Source organism: Globicephala melas, chromosome 10 (genome assembly GCF_963455315.2).
Source record: "Globicephala melas chromosome 10, mGloMel1.2, whole genome shotgun sequence".
Taxonomy (NCBI): Eukaryota; Metazoa; Chordata; class Mammalia; order Artiodactyla; family Delphinidae; genus Globicephala; species Globicephala melas.
In genome coordinates this window covers 80686725-80703887 of record NC_083323.1, presented here as the reverse complement: position 1 = coordinate 80703887, position 17163 = coordinate 80686725, and the positions used below count along the sequence as shown (strand labels likewise).

At 37.0% G+C, this 17163-nt stretch overlaps 2 protein-coding genes across 5 annotated transcripts in view; one reads left to right on the top strand and one right to left on the bottom strand.

Annotated features, from left to right (window-relative positions):
- The window catches only part of INTS13 (integrator complex subunit 13), a 33928-nt gene extending 20078 nt beyond the window's left edge, over positions 1–13850 (bottom strand). For all 3 annotated transcript variants that reach the window (XM_060305770.2, XM_060305771.2, XM_030830518.3), the window contains exons 1-7: positions 13287–13850; positions 12070–12305; positions 9580–9654; positions 3628–3830; positions 3155–3235; positions 1607–1697; positions 103–231 (exon numbers count right to left, since the gene is read on the bottom strand). In XM_060305770.2, coding sequence (XP_060161753.1) covers positions 103–231; positions 1607–1697; positions 3155–3235; positions 3628–3830; positions 9580–9654; positions 12070–12294 — 804 coding nt within the window. In that variant the 5' untranslated portion in view covers positions 12295–12305; positions 13287–13850. The remainder of the gene's footprint in view (positions 1–102; positions 232–1606; positions 1698–3154; positions 3236–3627; positions 3831–9579; positions 9655–12069; positions 12306–13286) is intronic.
- A 115-nt stretch (positions 13851–13965) lies between these two features.
- FGFR1OP2 (FGFR1 oncogene partner 2) overlaps positions 13966–17163 on the top strand; it is a 32807-nt gene continuing 29609 nt past the window's right edge. For both annotated transcript variants that reach the window (XM_030830529.2, XM_030830528.2), the window contains exon 1: positions 13966–14225. The gene's annotated coding sequence lies outside the window, so the exon portion shown is untranslated. The remainder of the gene's footprint in view (positions 14226–17163) is intronic.

Below are 17163 nucleotides of genomic sequence, written 5' to 3'. Positions count from 1 at the left end.
ATATGGGAAGAAAAAGTTAAGGTTCATTAAAATAAATAATACATATCAAATATTTAAAAAGCAAAGCAGAGCTTTCAAAACAGCAAGAAAAAGACTGCCTACCTTCATTGGAATATTTGTAATAGTAGTTGAAGCCAAGTCGAAATGCTGCTGTACTAAAATATTTAATTTGGTAGCAAGATGCCGTCCTGCACGAACACTATGAACTTCGCTGGTTAAAACGGGGGACAACTATAGAAAGGTATGAAAAAAAACCCCACAAAACTTTAAACATTTTAACTTAGTGCTAAATATTTTACTTCAACCCATGAAAATTAAGTACTTTTACTTGTGAGAATTTAGGGGGGAAAAGGTCCATAAATTAACCATAATCATTATTTTAGTAATACATTTTTATACATTCACTCATTCAACAATAGGTATTAAAGAGAACTTACTGTATAAATTGCCAGAAGCTGTGTGAGCTACTGGAGGATACAGCAGTGAACAGGAGAAATCCCTGTCCTCTTGAAACTTAGCGTAGAATAGTCTTTGATTTAAATCTATATTTTAATTTATAATTTTTACTTCTATTTATCTATATGCAAAATTGATTTGAAGTGTCCCACAGAAATACGGTAGAAAAAATAATTAATTTTGTGGAGAGGACAAACCTCTGCAGATACTACTACTTATTACGAAGAATGAAAATCACTGCAATCATCATATTTTGTCACCAAGAAATGTATAAGGCAGCCAAAAGTTACTTATAACAAGGCAACAAAATTTTACTCATTCCAGGGTAATAGTATTTATTGTAAGTAAATTATTTACTTATCTCAAAGTAAAGCCAATATAATATTATGTCACCAAGAGTCAGAAAAAAGTTAACAAAAAATGGGCTTACACTGGAAACCACATAAAACACAATGATAGAGATAATGACCTAAAAAAGAAATCAGCTATTAAAAAAAACATTATCTAAGTTAATACTTCACGTTTATATTAAGTAATGCTAACTAAAAAGAACAAAAATAAGAACATACACATTTAATATAGTTATACAAACACACATATCTCTATTTCTAAACACAGACCACCAATGGAGAATATTATGTGATGTGAATCCATTTAACAATCAACAGACTCATCTCTTCCTTTAAAATTGTTCAAATTTATTTGAAAAGTAAAACCAAGGTTGGAAATTAATCTTTTACCCCTCTCGATAGGTAAAGTTAATTTCTTTGTTATAGGAGTGTATTTTGATTAAAGAGTGTATTGTTTTCCTAATGAGAAGAAAAACAGTTCTACAGAGTAAGAAGTCATTAAAGCAATTGAAATCCATTACAGTAACTGAAATTTGAGGAACAATACAAATTGTGTATGGTTTGAGAACACAGTTATTTAAAATAAACATCAACAGGCAAACAAAACAAAATACTTTCAAAATCTACAATTATAACATAAAGAACTAATCTAGGTACTCTGCCATACAGGTTGCTTTCAAAACTCTAAATATTTTTGTATCAGAAAATGTTGGCAACCTGATCATTCTTATGCTAAACCTTCTCAGCATTTATTATTAATAATTAACAATGATCTCTTCTTCCATTACTTCTGCACTTACCTCTTTTTTAGGACGATCAGATACAAGGCTGTCTTCACCAACTGGGTAGGTATGGATCAAGACTAGCTCACACTTCTGAATCTGCATGAGACTTAAAGAGAAACTTTTCACTTAGAATATAAGACTATATACTATGTAAAGAATTCAGGCAGGTAAACTATAAAAAGTTTTATATACTAAAACAGTGTGTCTATAATCAGATACCACGGTTAACATAAAAGCTAAATATTCAGAAAGACTGTGTAACTGCTGTACTTATATGAACATTTAATGAATAATTTATATGAGTTTAATTGAAATGCAAAAATGATCATTTTGTGTATTCGAAGGATAAAATAAAGAGAAAATTCTTATACTCTGGTATAATTTTCAATAGATAACTGCCACAGAGAAAATGAATATATTGTGTATTAATTTCCCTTTTACTACTGTTTTTCAAGAACAAATTATATTACCTATAATTGGTTATTTCCAAGAATACAGAATTTGTAATACTAAAAAGTTACCCCCAACTTTTTATTTTATTTATTTTTTGCCCCCTCCATTTTATTTCTTTTTTTAAATTGAGGTACAGCTGATGTACAATAATAAAAGTTTCAGACATACGACAGTAATTCACAATTTTTAAAGGTTATACTCCATTTATAGTTACTATAAAATACTGGCTATATTCCCCATGTTGTACAATATATCCTTATAGCTTATTTATTTTATACATGGTAGTTTGTATCTCTTAATCCTTACCCCTATCTTGCCCCTCTCCCCTTCCCTCTCTCCACTGGTAACTACTAGTTTGTTCTCTGTATCTGTGAGCCAACTTCTTATTTTAAAATTTCCAAACCTACAGAAAAATCGAAAGAAAAGTACTATTCAATGAACACCCATATATCCTTAACATAGATTAGCTAATTAGCTGTTAGCTACATTTGTTTTCACTATAAATGCCTAAATAGATGTACATTCTTTTTTTTTTTACTAAGTCATTTGAGAGTAGTTGCAGAGGAAATGATACTTCATTCCTAAATACCTCAGCATGCTTCCTTCTCCTAGTGAGAATAATCCTACTTGTTGATGATAATAACAGTACTCTACCTAGAAAATTAATAGTAGCTCGATCTAATATAGACTTCTCACAGCAATTGCCCCAAACATATCTTTAGTGGCTTTTTTCTTTTTTAAAAATTCAGACAATATAATTAGTTATGTTTTGATTTGGTACATACTGAATAATGCCACCAATGATTTGCTCATTTTATAGATTTGTAATACAGAGTATGAGAACAAGCCATCAAAAAATATGCATTATAAATTCATGTATTATTTTATCCTTCTGCTCACCTTTTCTGTTAGCAAAAAGTAAAATTTTAAACTTAAAGGGAAAATGGGACAAGAAGTTTCTGATCGAACATACATTTTTGACTAATTTGTAGAGCCAGTAGAGAATTCAAGGGAATGGTACCAATTACCATTAAAATTATTGGAATAATTATAATGAAATAAATATGACTATAAAATGGAATATTTATTCCATTTATGGATTATACTCACTGATCTGAATTTGCAGCAAGCTTGTTATGTTCATGAATTGTTTCCTGGACACAGTCCTCAAGCATTCGCACATGACTATCACTATGGCATAAAAAAGATAAAACCAACTTAAATAAATAAATAGTAAGAGAAAAAATTAAACACACTATTCAGCTGTAGTATCTTGTTACAGGCACTTAAAATTATTTCAATAAGGACTGTCTGTAGTGTGCTCATTCACAATACCAAACGACCAATTGAATGAAAAACTAGTGAGGAAAAAAAGTCAAATCAACCTACGTGATAACAATCTAAACAGTTTTCAATAAGATGAACTGGATATTTTAGAACTGGATAAACACAGTTTCGATATTAGAAAGGCCACATGTGATATCCTTAAATGCTAACATGTTGCCCCTGCTTTTTTTTAATAAAAACTACAATAGGATATTAAAATTCCCTCAGTGAAAGAATTACTGTGATTAATGGCTCACCTTTTTGCATTAGTAATGCAAATTATTCGTCCTCTATTTCCAACACGTTCTGCATTCTCCATTAGTAGAGTACGAGCCTCATGTTGGTATTCGGTAATTTTACAGAGGGTTTCCACTGCTGCAACAAGACCATGCAGAATACTGCAGCATTCTGGATCTGCCCGTGGATTAGGAGGCCCAACAGCAGCTAACGCTGCCATCAGCTAAGTAAAAGGGAAAACAATCATGTTGACAAGAATAAGCACAAGTCAGACAAAGGCATCACAAGAAAATGAAACTACAGACCAATGTATCTTATAAATATGGATACAAATATCCTCAACAAAATACTAGCAAACTGAATCCAGAACATATAAAAAGAATTATATACCATGACCAAGTTGGACTTATCCCAGGAACACAAAGTTGATTTAACGTCTAAAAATTAATTAATGCAAACGATATCAATGGAATTTTTAAAAATCACATGATCATCCCCATAAATACAGAAAAAGCATTTGACAAAAATCTAAAACCCTTTCATGATAAAAAACACTCAACAAACTAGAAACAGAAGGGAACTTCCTCAAGCAGATAAAAGGCACCTATGAAAAACCTATACATAATATCATGCTTAATAGTGAAAACTAGATGTGTTCCCTCTAAGATCAGAAACAGAAGGATATTCACTCTCACCACTTCAATTCAATACTATACTAGAGCTTCTAGCCCAAGCATTAGGAAAGAAAAAGAAATAAAAGGAATTCAGATTGGAAAGGAAGAAGTAAAACTATCTCTATGTTGCAGATGACATGATCTTGTATGTAGAAAATCCTAAGGAATCCATTAGAAATTTTTTAGAAATAATAAGCAAGTTAAGCAAGGTTGCAGGATACATGATCAACAGACAAAAACCAATTGTATTGCTGTACATTTGCAAAGAACAAGCCAAAAATGAAATTAAGAAAACAATTCCATTTATAATAGCACCAAAAAGAATAAAATGCTTAGGAATAAATTTAACAAAGGAAATGCAGATTTTATACTCTGAGAACTATGAAATACTGTTGAAAGAAATTAAAGATCTAAATGAATAGAAAACATCCTATGTTCATGGACTGGAATACTTACTATTGTTAAGATGACAACATTACCCAGACTGAACTACAGATTAAACATAATCCCTGTCAGAATCCCAGCTGACTTCTTTGTATTGATAGAAATTGATAAGGTGATTCTAAAATTCATATGGAATTACAAGGGATACAGAATAGCTAAAACACTCTTAAAAAAGAACAAAGTGTGAGGACTTTGCTTTATATATGCATAAAGATACGCTGGAAGGACCCATTAAAAACTAATAGTGGTGGGGATAAATAGTGATGTGCTGGTAAACCAGCTCTCCAAAGGGAAAAAAAACACCTAATTTGTAGTGTTTGCCAATATCTATGGTTAAGTACTCCCATGATCGCTACTTTCAAGCTTTCACTGAATGTAAAGTTGATAGGAGATGCACACACTCAGCTCTTCCAAGTTGGTATAACCAGGCTCTAGCACAACACTAACTGGAACAGGGGATGAGTGGGAAATTTTTCAAGGCTTAGCTTTTACTTACACACACACACATGTGTGTACATGCAAGTATATACGTAAAATTTATTTTTAAAAAACATAGGTATTACCTAGTCATAAAAAGTGATCAAAAATGAAAGAAAAAATACTGTATATATAGGACTATAAAAAGTCCCTGGTACATAGGAGAAAAAATAAAAAGCTTTTTAGGACAGGGGTGTTGTGGTCCTGGGAAAGCAGCAGAAAGCTTAACTTCTGGAGTCAGGTAACTATGGACTGAAATGCTGGCTCTGACTTTTAATATTGTGTGACCCTGGTTTAACTCTCCTAGCTTTTTTCCTAATCTGAAAGTGAAACTAATAATAGAACCTGTGCCACATTAGTATGATACTTTCAAACTTTAATTTACCCAACAAAAACAAGACCAAAACTCCTGAAATCTGATAAATTTTTTGTAATAAGATCTACAATGTAGAGGATAGAGTCACGTGCTGTAACAGAAAGAGTCCTGGACCCAGGTATGCAAGTCAAACTACCTCTGGCACCTGTGGGCTTCAGTTCCTTCACCTGCAAAAGGAAGGAGTCAAAGCAAAAGATGTCTACAATCTTTCCAGCCCAAACATTCTTCAATCAATCTACTTCAATTGCTTCTCATGATCAGTCACAATAACTAGAGAAAGGTGTGACACAGATAACGAAAGCTAAACATTAAATGTGTTTACACAAACAAGATTATACATAATTTATACAAAATGTCAATTACTTTATATCATCTTAAACATTAGGGATCTGCTATATAGTTGCCTTCACACCTGGAGTTTCCCCTTCTGTTCATAATCTAAAAGCAATGCGTGTGATATAATATGCCTTCACCTTCAGAAAGCAGAAGGAAGCAGTAATTCTCGTATCATCAGTATAGCTCCCATTATTAAATGCATACCTCTTACTGCACTGCAGAGGTGCAGTAACGAAAATCTATTCAAATTTGTACTTATTTTTATTTATACACAACTAGAGAAGCTTCAGTCTTCTTTCACAGTACCTCTTGAAAGAACAAAGCAGAATACATGCTATTTCAAAAAGATAGTACAGGGGGAATGTACGGAATCCTTAATATTTTTTCAAGCAATGAAAGAATAAAGAACATTTTGGAGTGATATAAATGCAAAGCCAAGCCAACAAAAGTCCCCCTTCAGTGAGTTACCTCAAAAGAAAAAAAGGTTAGATATGTTTACATATTATAATATTAATCACAACATTTTAAGACCAAACATCGTAAGAAACACATTTTCATTGAAACACATTTGCATGGGATTATTTCCACTAAAGGGCATCCATTAACAGAAAAATTTTAACATGAAATAGTTCAAATAATGTATTCAAATATTTCACTAATGCCTGTCTCTCATGTTCATATTCATCAGTGAAGGACCTAATAGACTGAAGTCTTCTATCCACCTAAACGACAGAAAAGAACGTAATCTACCACTAATTCAATAGCTTTAGACACGTTTAAAAAGCATAAACTTGATGAATTGAGCATGGGTTTATTTCTGCTCCCTCAAACTCCACTAAAACTGTAGTAAAGGAATTTAATTTAAAAAAGCAAACACCAGGGCTTCCCTGGTGGCGCAGTGGTTGAGAGTCCACCTGCCGATGCGGTGGACACGGGTTCGTGCCCCAGTCTGGGAAGATCCCATATGCTGCGGAGCGGCTGGGTCCGTGAGCCATGGCTGCTGAGCCTGTGCGTCCGGAGCCTGTGCTCCACAACAGGAGAGGCCACGACAGTGAGAGGCCCGTGTACCGCATTAAAAAAAAAAAAAAAAAAAAGGAAACACTAAAGGGGGTAAAAAAAAAAAAAAACCCATAAACCCACAAAGATGAAGAGAATGGCGGAGGAGACAAGAGAACAATCAAGAGATGTCAGCAAGAATGTATGAAAATGGATGGAGGAATGGTAATGGACTTAGCAAGACTGAATAAACTGAAATCTAAGCACCTACAGAGGGAAAAGGCAAGATGATATGCCTTTCAGAATCCAGGAGAAGTTCAGGAACTGGAGGCATCAAGTACCACATAAAGCAAGGATGAGGCAAGATACTGAAAACTGAAAGACTTGAAGCCAGTATAAGGAACAACTTGACTCCCGATCTTACTCACACCCTACCCATGCAAGTGACTCTCTCTTCCTGACCCCCCCAGATACAGAATCACAGTCCTTGGAGGAAATGAACCAGAGAGGTACCAAGCATGGATACCACAAAGCACAGCGGAGTGTCAGGGGAAGACACTAGACCAGTGCTGCCCAAAAGAGCTTTCTCTGATGATGGAAAAGTTCTATAACTGTGCTGTACAGTAGCCACTATTCACATGCGGCCTACTGAGCGTTTAAAACATGGCTAGTGCTACAGAGAAACTGGATTTTTTAACTGCATTTAATTTTAATTAATTTAAATTTAAATAGTAGCTATCTGATAGCTAATGGTAGCTACATATGGCTAGTAGCTACTATATTGGACAGCACAGTACTAGACCAAAAACAGAAAGACTGAGTGAAAGTTCACCTACTGGATGGTAGAACCTACCCTCTCCCCTGGCTCCCAGAAGGCTGACAACCAAGTTTATAGCATGCAGGTGGAAGAGTGGAAGATCTTCTCTGGAGACCCCGAGAAGTCTCGGAGAGACAATCTGTCTATTCTGACATCTGGAGGCCTCCCAGGGAAAATAACTAGATTAAATAAATCACGATGAAGGCCAGTCAGCAATACCTACTCCACAACATGCAGATCTTCTAACCTGCTCTTTAGTGGCCTGCTTTTAAATAAGGTTGCATAGCTAAATATCAGTAGGCATTTAAGCAAAGCCTCAACATGAAAAGAACACTGAAAACAGAAGGAGATCAAAAGAAAACTTCAAATAAACTAATACCTTTGGATTAAAAAATTACACCCATAAAACAAGAAAAGGATATGACAAAAATGGACATAATTAGAGCGTAAGTAAAAGTTCTTGGAAATTAAAAATAAGATCAAATAAAAAGTTCCATATAAGGATTAAAAGGAAATAGGTAAAAGGCCCAGAAGGAACAACAATGGGAGGATCAGTGAGAAAAAGAATAAGGAATTTAATCCAGGAGGTCCAACATCCCATTCATAGGGATTCCAGAAAAACACAGAACACAAAGACAAGAACATTATCAAAGAAACAACAGGGGAAATTTTCCTGAAGAATATAAAGCCTAGCACAATGAATGAGAAAAGACCAACACCAAGGCCAATCACTGAGAAATTTCAGAACATAAAGGGAGAAAGAAAAGATTCTAAAAGGTTTCAGAGAGAAATTATGAAGAAAAATGATACTGGACTTCACAGTAACACTGGGAGTTATAAAACAGTGGGGTAAGGCCCTCAGAATTTTGAGGAGAAAATTATTTCCAATCTGAAATTTTTATACCTCAAGTATCAATAAACTGTAAGGTAAGTTACAAGAATTCTGGAGGTTATATTTTACCAAAACAAGAGATTACACACACACACACACACACACACACACACACACACACACAAAAAGCAAAGAGGATGACAGCAGTGCACCAGGCGTAGAAAGCAACCAGTTCAAAGTGCAGCCCAAGACTGCGTTCCAAGAAGTTTTTCAAGGGGGGAAAAGAAAATCAAACTACTAAAATTCTAATACATTAATGATAAGTATATTGGGAAGTTTCACAGACACATGAGGAAAAGCAGCAATAGATTCTCAGAAAACTAAGCATATTAAAGGAGGAAAAAAGGAAATGATAAATTCCAGGAACACCAAAAAGTTGTACAACAAAGGAAATAACACAGAAGTCAAATCATTGTGCTGTAGACCTTAAACTTATACAGTACTGTATGTCAACTATATGTCAATAAAACCTTAATAAAACACAAAACAAAGGAAATAATCGCATATGCCACTTGGCTTAGCAGTGGATAACACTTTATGTAGACATTACAATGTAAACATGAAATTTTGAATTAAACAAAACTTCTGATATAATATTGAGAAAATCAGGGAAGGGAAGAAGGCAGTGAGAGTGGCATGGGTGAGAGGAAGTATAAAAGGTAAATACTCATCGACAGTAATGATAAATGAGGTTTAAATTGAGAACTCTGTAAATAGCAGTAAAAACATGTTATTTAGAAATATGAAGTAAATACTAGATGAGCTAAAGAGTTGAAAGCTTGCTTCTAGAAAGTGGGGAAAGACTGGAAGACAGACAGCTGTTTTTCTTTTAGTATTAGTTGGTGTTTTAAAACTATGTGCAAATACTATACCTATTTAAAACATTAATTATATTTTAAGAAAGTATTATCAGGTCCAGATAATTTTTAAAAATGGCCACAGTTCAAAATCTAAGCATACCTCCTGCAAATTTTGGTCTTCTTGAGTCCAAGAATTTAAAACATGTGCTCCAGAGTCACTCACAATGAAATTCACCTAATAGAGTTCAAAGAAATAATTAGTATTCGACTCCAAGTCTTCTCAATCACATCATATTTAAAACATTTATTTTATTATAAATACCTTTTAATATATTATATATAACATAAACATAAATAGAGAGTGCAGTCTCTAGCTCTGGTTTGCTGATTGATTGATTCATTCATTTTATAGTTACCGAATGCCTAGTACAGGCCAGGTGCTATTCTCAGCACTAGGGATATGGGAATACAGTGATGAATACAACAGTTCTGTTGCTCACAATGTGGGGAAAGCCAGGATTCTGAGGTGTGGTAAGACAGAGGGTAGTGCAGGGAGAATACAAACAAAAATAAATGAACAACATAATTTCAGAGAGTGACAAATGCTATGAAACAGAAGTTGTTTAGCTTCTTTAGGTTGGGTGATCAGAGAAGGGCTCTCTACAGAAGTGGCAATTGAGGGAAATCCAAAATGACCAAAAGAAACCAGCCAGGGAAAGAGCTGGAGGTACAGAATTCCAGGTACAGCAAACAGCAAATGCAAAGGCCTCTAGGTGCACACCCTCAAAAGGGTGAAGGTCAGAGAGGTAGGAGATAAGGTCAGAAAAATAAGCAGTGGCCATATAACCTAGAGCATTGAAAGCTAAAAGAATGGATTTGCACTTTATTCTAAATTTTAAAGTAAAGGGACTTCCCTGGTGGCGCAGTGGTTAAGAATCCGCCTGCCAGTGCAGGAGACAAGGGTTCGATCCCTGGTCCGCGAAGACCCCACATGCTGCGGAGCAACTGAGCCCGTGTGCCACAACTACTGAGCCTTTGTGCCACAAATACTGAAGCCCGCATGCCTAGAGCCCATGCTTCACAACAAGAGAAGCCACCGCAATGAGAAGCTCGCGCACGGCAACAAAGAGTAGCCCCTGCTTGCCACAACTAGAGAAAGCCCATGCGCAGCAAAGACCCAACACAGCCATAAATAAATAAATAAATAAATAAATAAATAAATAAATAAATAAATAAATAAAAAGCATCCTAGTTCTTCCACTGTATCTGTCAAATTTCTTAAAAAATTTTTTTAAAGTAAAATGCAAACAAAATATATCAGGTAAGATGATAACAGTAAGGATACATTAGAAAATATATCAAATGAGGGCTATGTTCCCTTTGGGGAGGAGGGTGAGATTACTTCTTTCCCCTGGACTATATAATCTAAGTCATGATCTTTTTTCCTATTATCCATGTAATACTCATTTTGCCTCCCCAGTAAGTTTGATAAGCAGCCTTTTCTCCTAAGACTTACCTGACAGGAACATATTTTACTGGCCACTTTACTCACATTACCTCACTGAAATCTTACAACAATCATAGTTATGCTTACATGGGAGGAAACCGAGGCTTGGAGAGATGAAGCGAAATGATCAAGGTCACACTGCCGGTAGCTTAACGATGCCAGGACCTGAACCGAAACCTGTGTGCTAAACCACTACATTATGCTTCCTCTCATATATACTTTTTTACCTTACATGATACACAATTTACAGAGGGACTAAAACAATTTATATTTTAATTTGGAACATATCTGAATGTATAATATACATTAGCCTCTCTGTGTTCAGCCTTACTGTTACTGCTGTGCCTGTGCTGGTCTATGAACAGGCTAGGTCCCAACCTATGCTGCTCCAACTGAGACAGAAAGCAAAGCATCCACTTGTGGCTTAACCAAATGACTTTCCCAAAATAAAACAGTGGGGATTCTGAAAACTGAAGATAATTTTCACACTTGGAGTTTCTATCAATCTTCAATTTCTCTTCTTACTGATAAAAACAATTTCCCCTTAGCATTCTTAAGAGCATTCTTTACAATATGGCCAAATCTCGCAGCAATTTAGGACACTTCCACTAAAACTGTAAGCAGCCAGATTCAAATTCTGGTTCTTCCTCTAACTAGCTACATGACTCAGGGCAAATTGCTTCTCTCTACCTCAGTTTCTGCATCTCCAACAAGGCAGTAATAAACAAGGCTGATATTCAGATGGAACATACCAACACATTCTGACAAAGTGCTTTCAGCCAACATCCCTTCTGCTTCGGCTGACAACAGTTCTCAGTGGTCAGTGTCTGTTCCATTCTGGTTTTATACGCTTTGAATACTGTCCCAGTAATTACAGTAGCTACATCATAGGACTGCTGTTAAGAGTTAAAGGAGTTAATATGAAGCACACGTTAAGTGCTCCATAATTGTTAGCTGTTATTATTGTTGTTGGCCCCAATTAAATACATGTATTAACCCCAAAGGGGAGTTCTATATACTACACTTTTAAAGTAGTAAATAAACAGTTGTAAGTCAAATCTAAAGCAAAGTCATACATAAAAAGTGTAAAAAGTAGTCAAGTACATCCCCCAAATCATGATTTTACTTGTACTTCACACTTACCAGCTTTTTGAAAGGAAATATATCATACATTATTCTACAATATTCCATGGAAGATTCTACTGAGCAAGTCCACAATGATTTAGATATAGGGGCCAAAGGGATGATTCCTTGGGTCCTATTCTTCACCAGCATATCAAACTCGACATGCTGTCTGCATGATTCTGCCATGTAAGGGCAGTGATCCACAACAAATACTGTTTTATGAGATTCAGAAAAAATCTTCATTTTGTTTTAACCTGTAAGGGATAAAATAGATTAGCCAAACACCTTATATGTAACATTTAATATCTTAAATTATTTCTAACGAATGCGTCTTTTCCTCAAGATTTGATAGGGAACATGAATAATCAGTAGTCAAAGAAATTTATCGAACAAAGGACAAGATTTAATGAGGTCATGACCAGAAAGTAACAATTCAAGGGACGAGCTACACCATATTCACCTGTCATTCTACCAGACACAGGCAGATTACAATACATGCAGATATTTTTTGCTTTTGGAATGAACTTAAATTTGCCAGAAGAAAACATTTTTACAAATAATCGTATTGGTTTCCCTTACGTAATACCAAACAAAACAAACGACAAACACCCTTCAAACACACTTTTGATGATCCTTGCTAATTGACATCAATCAAATATAAACCCCTAAAGTAATATAAGTCAGCATTTGGGGGCTTCCCTCCAAAAAAATCTCAAGACTTCTGAAAAAGGGTGGGGATTGGGGAGAAAGAATGAACTGGAAAGAGTGACAACAAAAGGTAAGCTCAAAACATAACAAACATCTCCTACGATAACTGCATATCTGGTCTTCGCATTAGGATAAGGACCTCAAATTCACACTCTCCACCTTAGCTTCTGAAACACCACGGTAATTCATCATGTAGAACAGAAAAACTTAGGTGCTACCATCACATGGTGGGAAGGAGGAACTTTTGAAACTTTTTCTTGTAAGAACTCCCTTGCTTCGCTAATAAAATCTTACACTGAATAGACAATCCACATTCGAAAAGCACAGGGTAAACACAGCAGAAGTGTTCATTAAAACGAACCGACTTGTTACAATCCAGCTATTTTCTTCTCCTGCTTTCCAATGCATTTCCCCTTCATGCAAAACTCTTCTTTGAGAAACCTAGACACACTCTGCTGGAAACTGGGGTGGGGGGGGGAGTACAAGGTGAGTGGATAAGGAAGACCTCAGGATCGAGGTTCGCTTACTTTCGTGCCTGGTCCTGCAGTGAAAACGAACAGAGGCTATGCACCACAGCCTCTCTGGAAAAGGCTGCTGGCTGGGTGGGGAGGGTCAGCGCTCAGTCAGGAGTGTCTGGTACCAAAGACAGGGGACTATGCTTTCCCCGCTCATCTCCTAACACACCGGTCCTTCCCAGGCTTCCTAAATGCAGGAGCGCGCGCGCCTGCGCGTGAACACAAACACTCACACACTCGGACTGGCGCGTGCGCAAAGCACTCTTCTGCAGCCCCGCCAAGCTGCCCTTCCTCCTCTGCGGGCCAGACGCCCAGGTCTCTAACAGGAAGAGGGCGGAGCCAAGAAAAAAAATGCCTCCGACCCTCAAGATTTTCTACCCCCTAATTTTCCAGTCACCCATTGGGAAAATTGATCCGGGCGACCTGAGAGCGTCCCCAACAGCGAAGTACCAACCACAGCACCGGCTAACGGTGCTACGGTCCCCTAAGCGCAAGGCCCGCCCACCAGATCTCCCCTTCTCAGCCTCTCCACCCAGGCCAGTTTCCCCTAGCAAAATTCGCGAGACTTTGCGAGAGGCCGAGAGAAAGCTTGAGCGTGGATTAGTGGGGAGGCCCGCCCCTAACTCTCGCGCATGTCAGCTAGAGGCCTCAAAAAAAATCGCTGGGCTCTGCCCCCACGGTTACGCGAGGAAGGAAATCTCGCGAGGTTGAAGCGCTCTGAGAGCGCTGGTCGGAGGCGGTGAACGGAGGTTTTCCGTTGGCAAGTGATGGGGCTGAGCCCCTCTGTTTCCCCCAGGCCGCCCCTGCACTGCCTCTGCTTGGTTCTGCGTCTGCTCGCTGAAGAAGCTGAACAGGCAAGAGGAGTCTCTTTCCCTGGGTGCATAGGTCCCCGTTGGCCGAGGCTTGAGTCCTAACCGCCACAGCTGACGGCTGCGAGGGATTGAGACCAGAGTAAGTGGAATCAATCCAGGGACCAGAGCGGGCATAGGGAGTCGGAAGCTTCCTTCCCCGATGGTGCTTTGCACCACCTCTTGAACTACCGGCTGCCAGTTACTGGGCGCGGTACTTCCTCTCCTTGTTCAGCTCTGAGCACCTCTTTCCGGAACTGAGGTGCGGAAAGTTCGATGAAAAGCCTTGGCCCTAACCCTGTGGACACACCTTCCCTCTCTGTTTCCTGCCTAACCCACCTGGGAGCTCACCGTTTGTGGGGCGGGGTTGGGGGGTGGTCGGCAGGGATGCAAAAGGGGTTCTTTTCAGTTTTCAATTTACCTCTTTGCATATGACATGGAGAACCATTCCCTCTTTCTTGAAACTGCCCTCCAAGAAATATTACTCTTTTCCTGGTACTCTTCACGGATAACCATACTGTCTGGAAACTGCCCTCTGAAGAATCCTACTCTTTTCTTGGTTTTCTTCCTGCCTTTTTTATGTACCCCATCTCAGATAATGGTACCGGTGTCCATCCTGCTGTCCAAACTAGGAACCTAAGGCTCATCCTTGACTGTGTATTTCCACTTACACTGCACGATGCTATTTCTTTTTCTTTCACCAGATGATTTCTCCACCATCATCCTTCCCTAGAGTTACCATTCTGAAATACAAATCTGTTCATAGCAATACTTTCTTTAAGCTTTTTGAATAACCGTATTGCTGACAGAATTAAGTCCTAATTGTTAAGCATATCACTTAGGACCTTATACTGTCTGTTCCAATACATTCCATTCTACCTTTTCTGTCTTATTTTGCCTCTCCTCCAAATACTTCAATACCCAGTCATGCCAGACTGCTGGATGTTTCTCCAAACATGGAAGCACTTTCACAATTCTGTGCCTTTGTATGTGTTGTACCATCTGTCTTGAATGCTTACTCTTCCTTATTTTTTTTAAACCAACTTTCAAGATCCAATTCATAGACCATTGTCTTCTCAGGCTCCCACAGATGATATTGATAGTACCACGGTGTTCCCAAAGCACTTGAGACGGTACTTCTGCAGTATTCCTTAGGTTGTATAACATTATTTGTTCCACTATCTGTCTCTTGCGCTAATTTGAACTTGAGCCTGGGATCACGTCTTATTCATCTTTGTAACAAAAGTTAGACCAATGCTTGGCACATAGCAGGTGTTATAGTTCTGAAGATTCACCATAGGAGTAGGAATCCTTAGCATCCTTAAAAGTGTAGAATTTTAGAGCCAGAGGAACCTTGTATATTAGCTTAAAGAACCCTGACCTGTTTTGAATATGAGGAACCCTGTACCACCAATACACAAGTAATTGTACTTTTAGTATCTGTTAGTTGAGATTGTGCATAGTGGCAAAAAGACTATTATGCTTTTAAATGCTTTTGTATTTTATTATTACTAGTCTCTATTAAAAATAGTGGGCTATTTATGTGAGAGAAGTATTTAGACTACAGACCATGCTTGGTATATGTACATCCATGCAGCCCTTCCAATGATTCCTTGCCCATAGGTTAGAAATAACTGGTTTAGATTAAGTTAGATCCTTCTTGAATTGTCATACCTGTTTGAACATACAGGTGTATGCAACTTATATTTAGCCACAATTCCAAGGTAACGTATAATTAAAAAAAGAAATTCTCCTGTGTCCTCACTTTCAGATTGTTTCTTATAACTTTAAAAATTCATTTTCTTCATAAAGCACCTTCATAAAACTCCAAACGTGTTCATTCCATCATTTTCAAGGACAGTGAAAATTTTTTGTGCTTTCAGATATGTGCTGAATGTGTGCTATGTCTGTATAAGATGCTTTTTAAAAATATGTAATTTATAATTTACATGTTTTCTTTCTTGATCTCTTTATAAGTTTCTAAGAGAGCCATAACTAGGACTTTTTATATTTCCATATGTGTCAGTTAGTATTATCTACTAATTAACTTTAGAGGCACCTGCCTGAACAATAAAATTTTTAAACTAGATTGTTGACATTGATAGACACATCTGTGGTATGTCAGCGGTCACAGTATTTCTGTGTAGTTCCAGGTATAGGGTAATGGATTTGTGGATAAAGGGGAAAGAAGAGTGGTTTGAATTTCTTTAAATTTTTCTTAACCAAAATCTAAAACTAACAGCTGGCAGTTTCTGTCTTGGGTGGGTGGTGGTTTCTCTTTTATCAGCAGCACAATGTTCTGAACCCTCTGCCAGGAGTCTGACTGCGAATGTCTTTGGGCGGTAAAGTGGGTGAGAATGTGGCTAATGTGGAGGGCGGGGAACTGCTTTAAAAAATTTTACCTGTAATATGAACCTACCTATAGAAGATAATGTAAGTAAGTACACTAGTTAAGTGTGACTAGTTAAGACATGCTCTCTAAAAATAGATAAAATTGAGAATATCTTTTTTTTTTTTAACTGGAGTCTTTTAAATTTAAAACTTGTTAGAGAATGTGGAAAACAATCTTCCTCCCACTCCAGTTACCAGCCAAACAGTGCAGGGGGAAAAGCACAATGGTTTTCAAAAAAGGTGGCAAAGTAAAGGCATATTATAAAATATTTTAAACTTTTCTGTGGTTTTACATACAGGAAATGAACATGCAGATTCACAGAAACTTTGTGTCACTGTTTTTCTGAAATGCTAATAAAGGTATGCTTTTAATTACCTGCTATTTATAATTCCTTTCCCTGAACAGGTATGTTTTTATAGTTACAAAAGAAATTACAAATGTAGTTCATTTTGATAGTAGTATTTCATTATGCAATGTAGAGAATGTTTTTTAAAGTGGATGTTAATTCTAGTTTCAGAAAGTCTAATTGGTCTCCTTAAAAAACAAAATTCAACTGAGTACACTTTAAAAATCTTATTGGCTTTGTTCAGCGACTCATGAATCAGGCTGCATCCCATCTAGCAGAAAGGAGTTCCAAGGAGCTGTACAA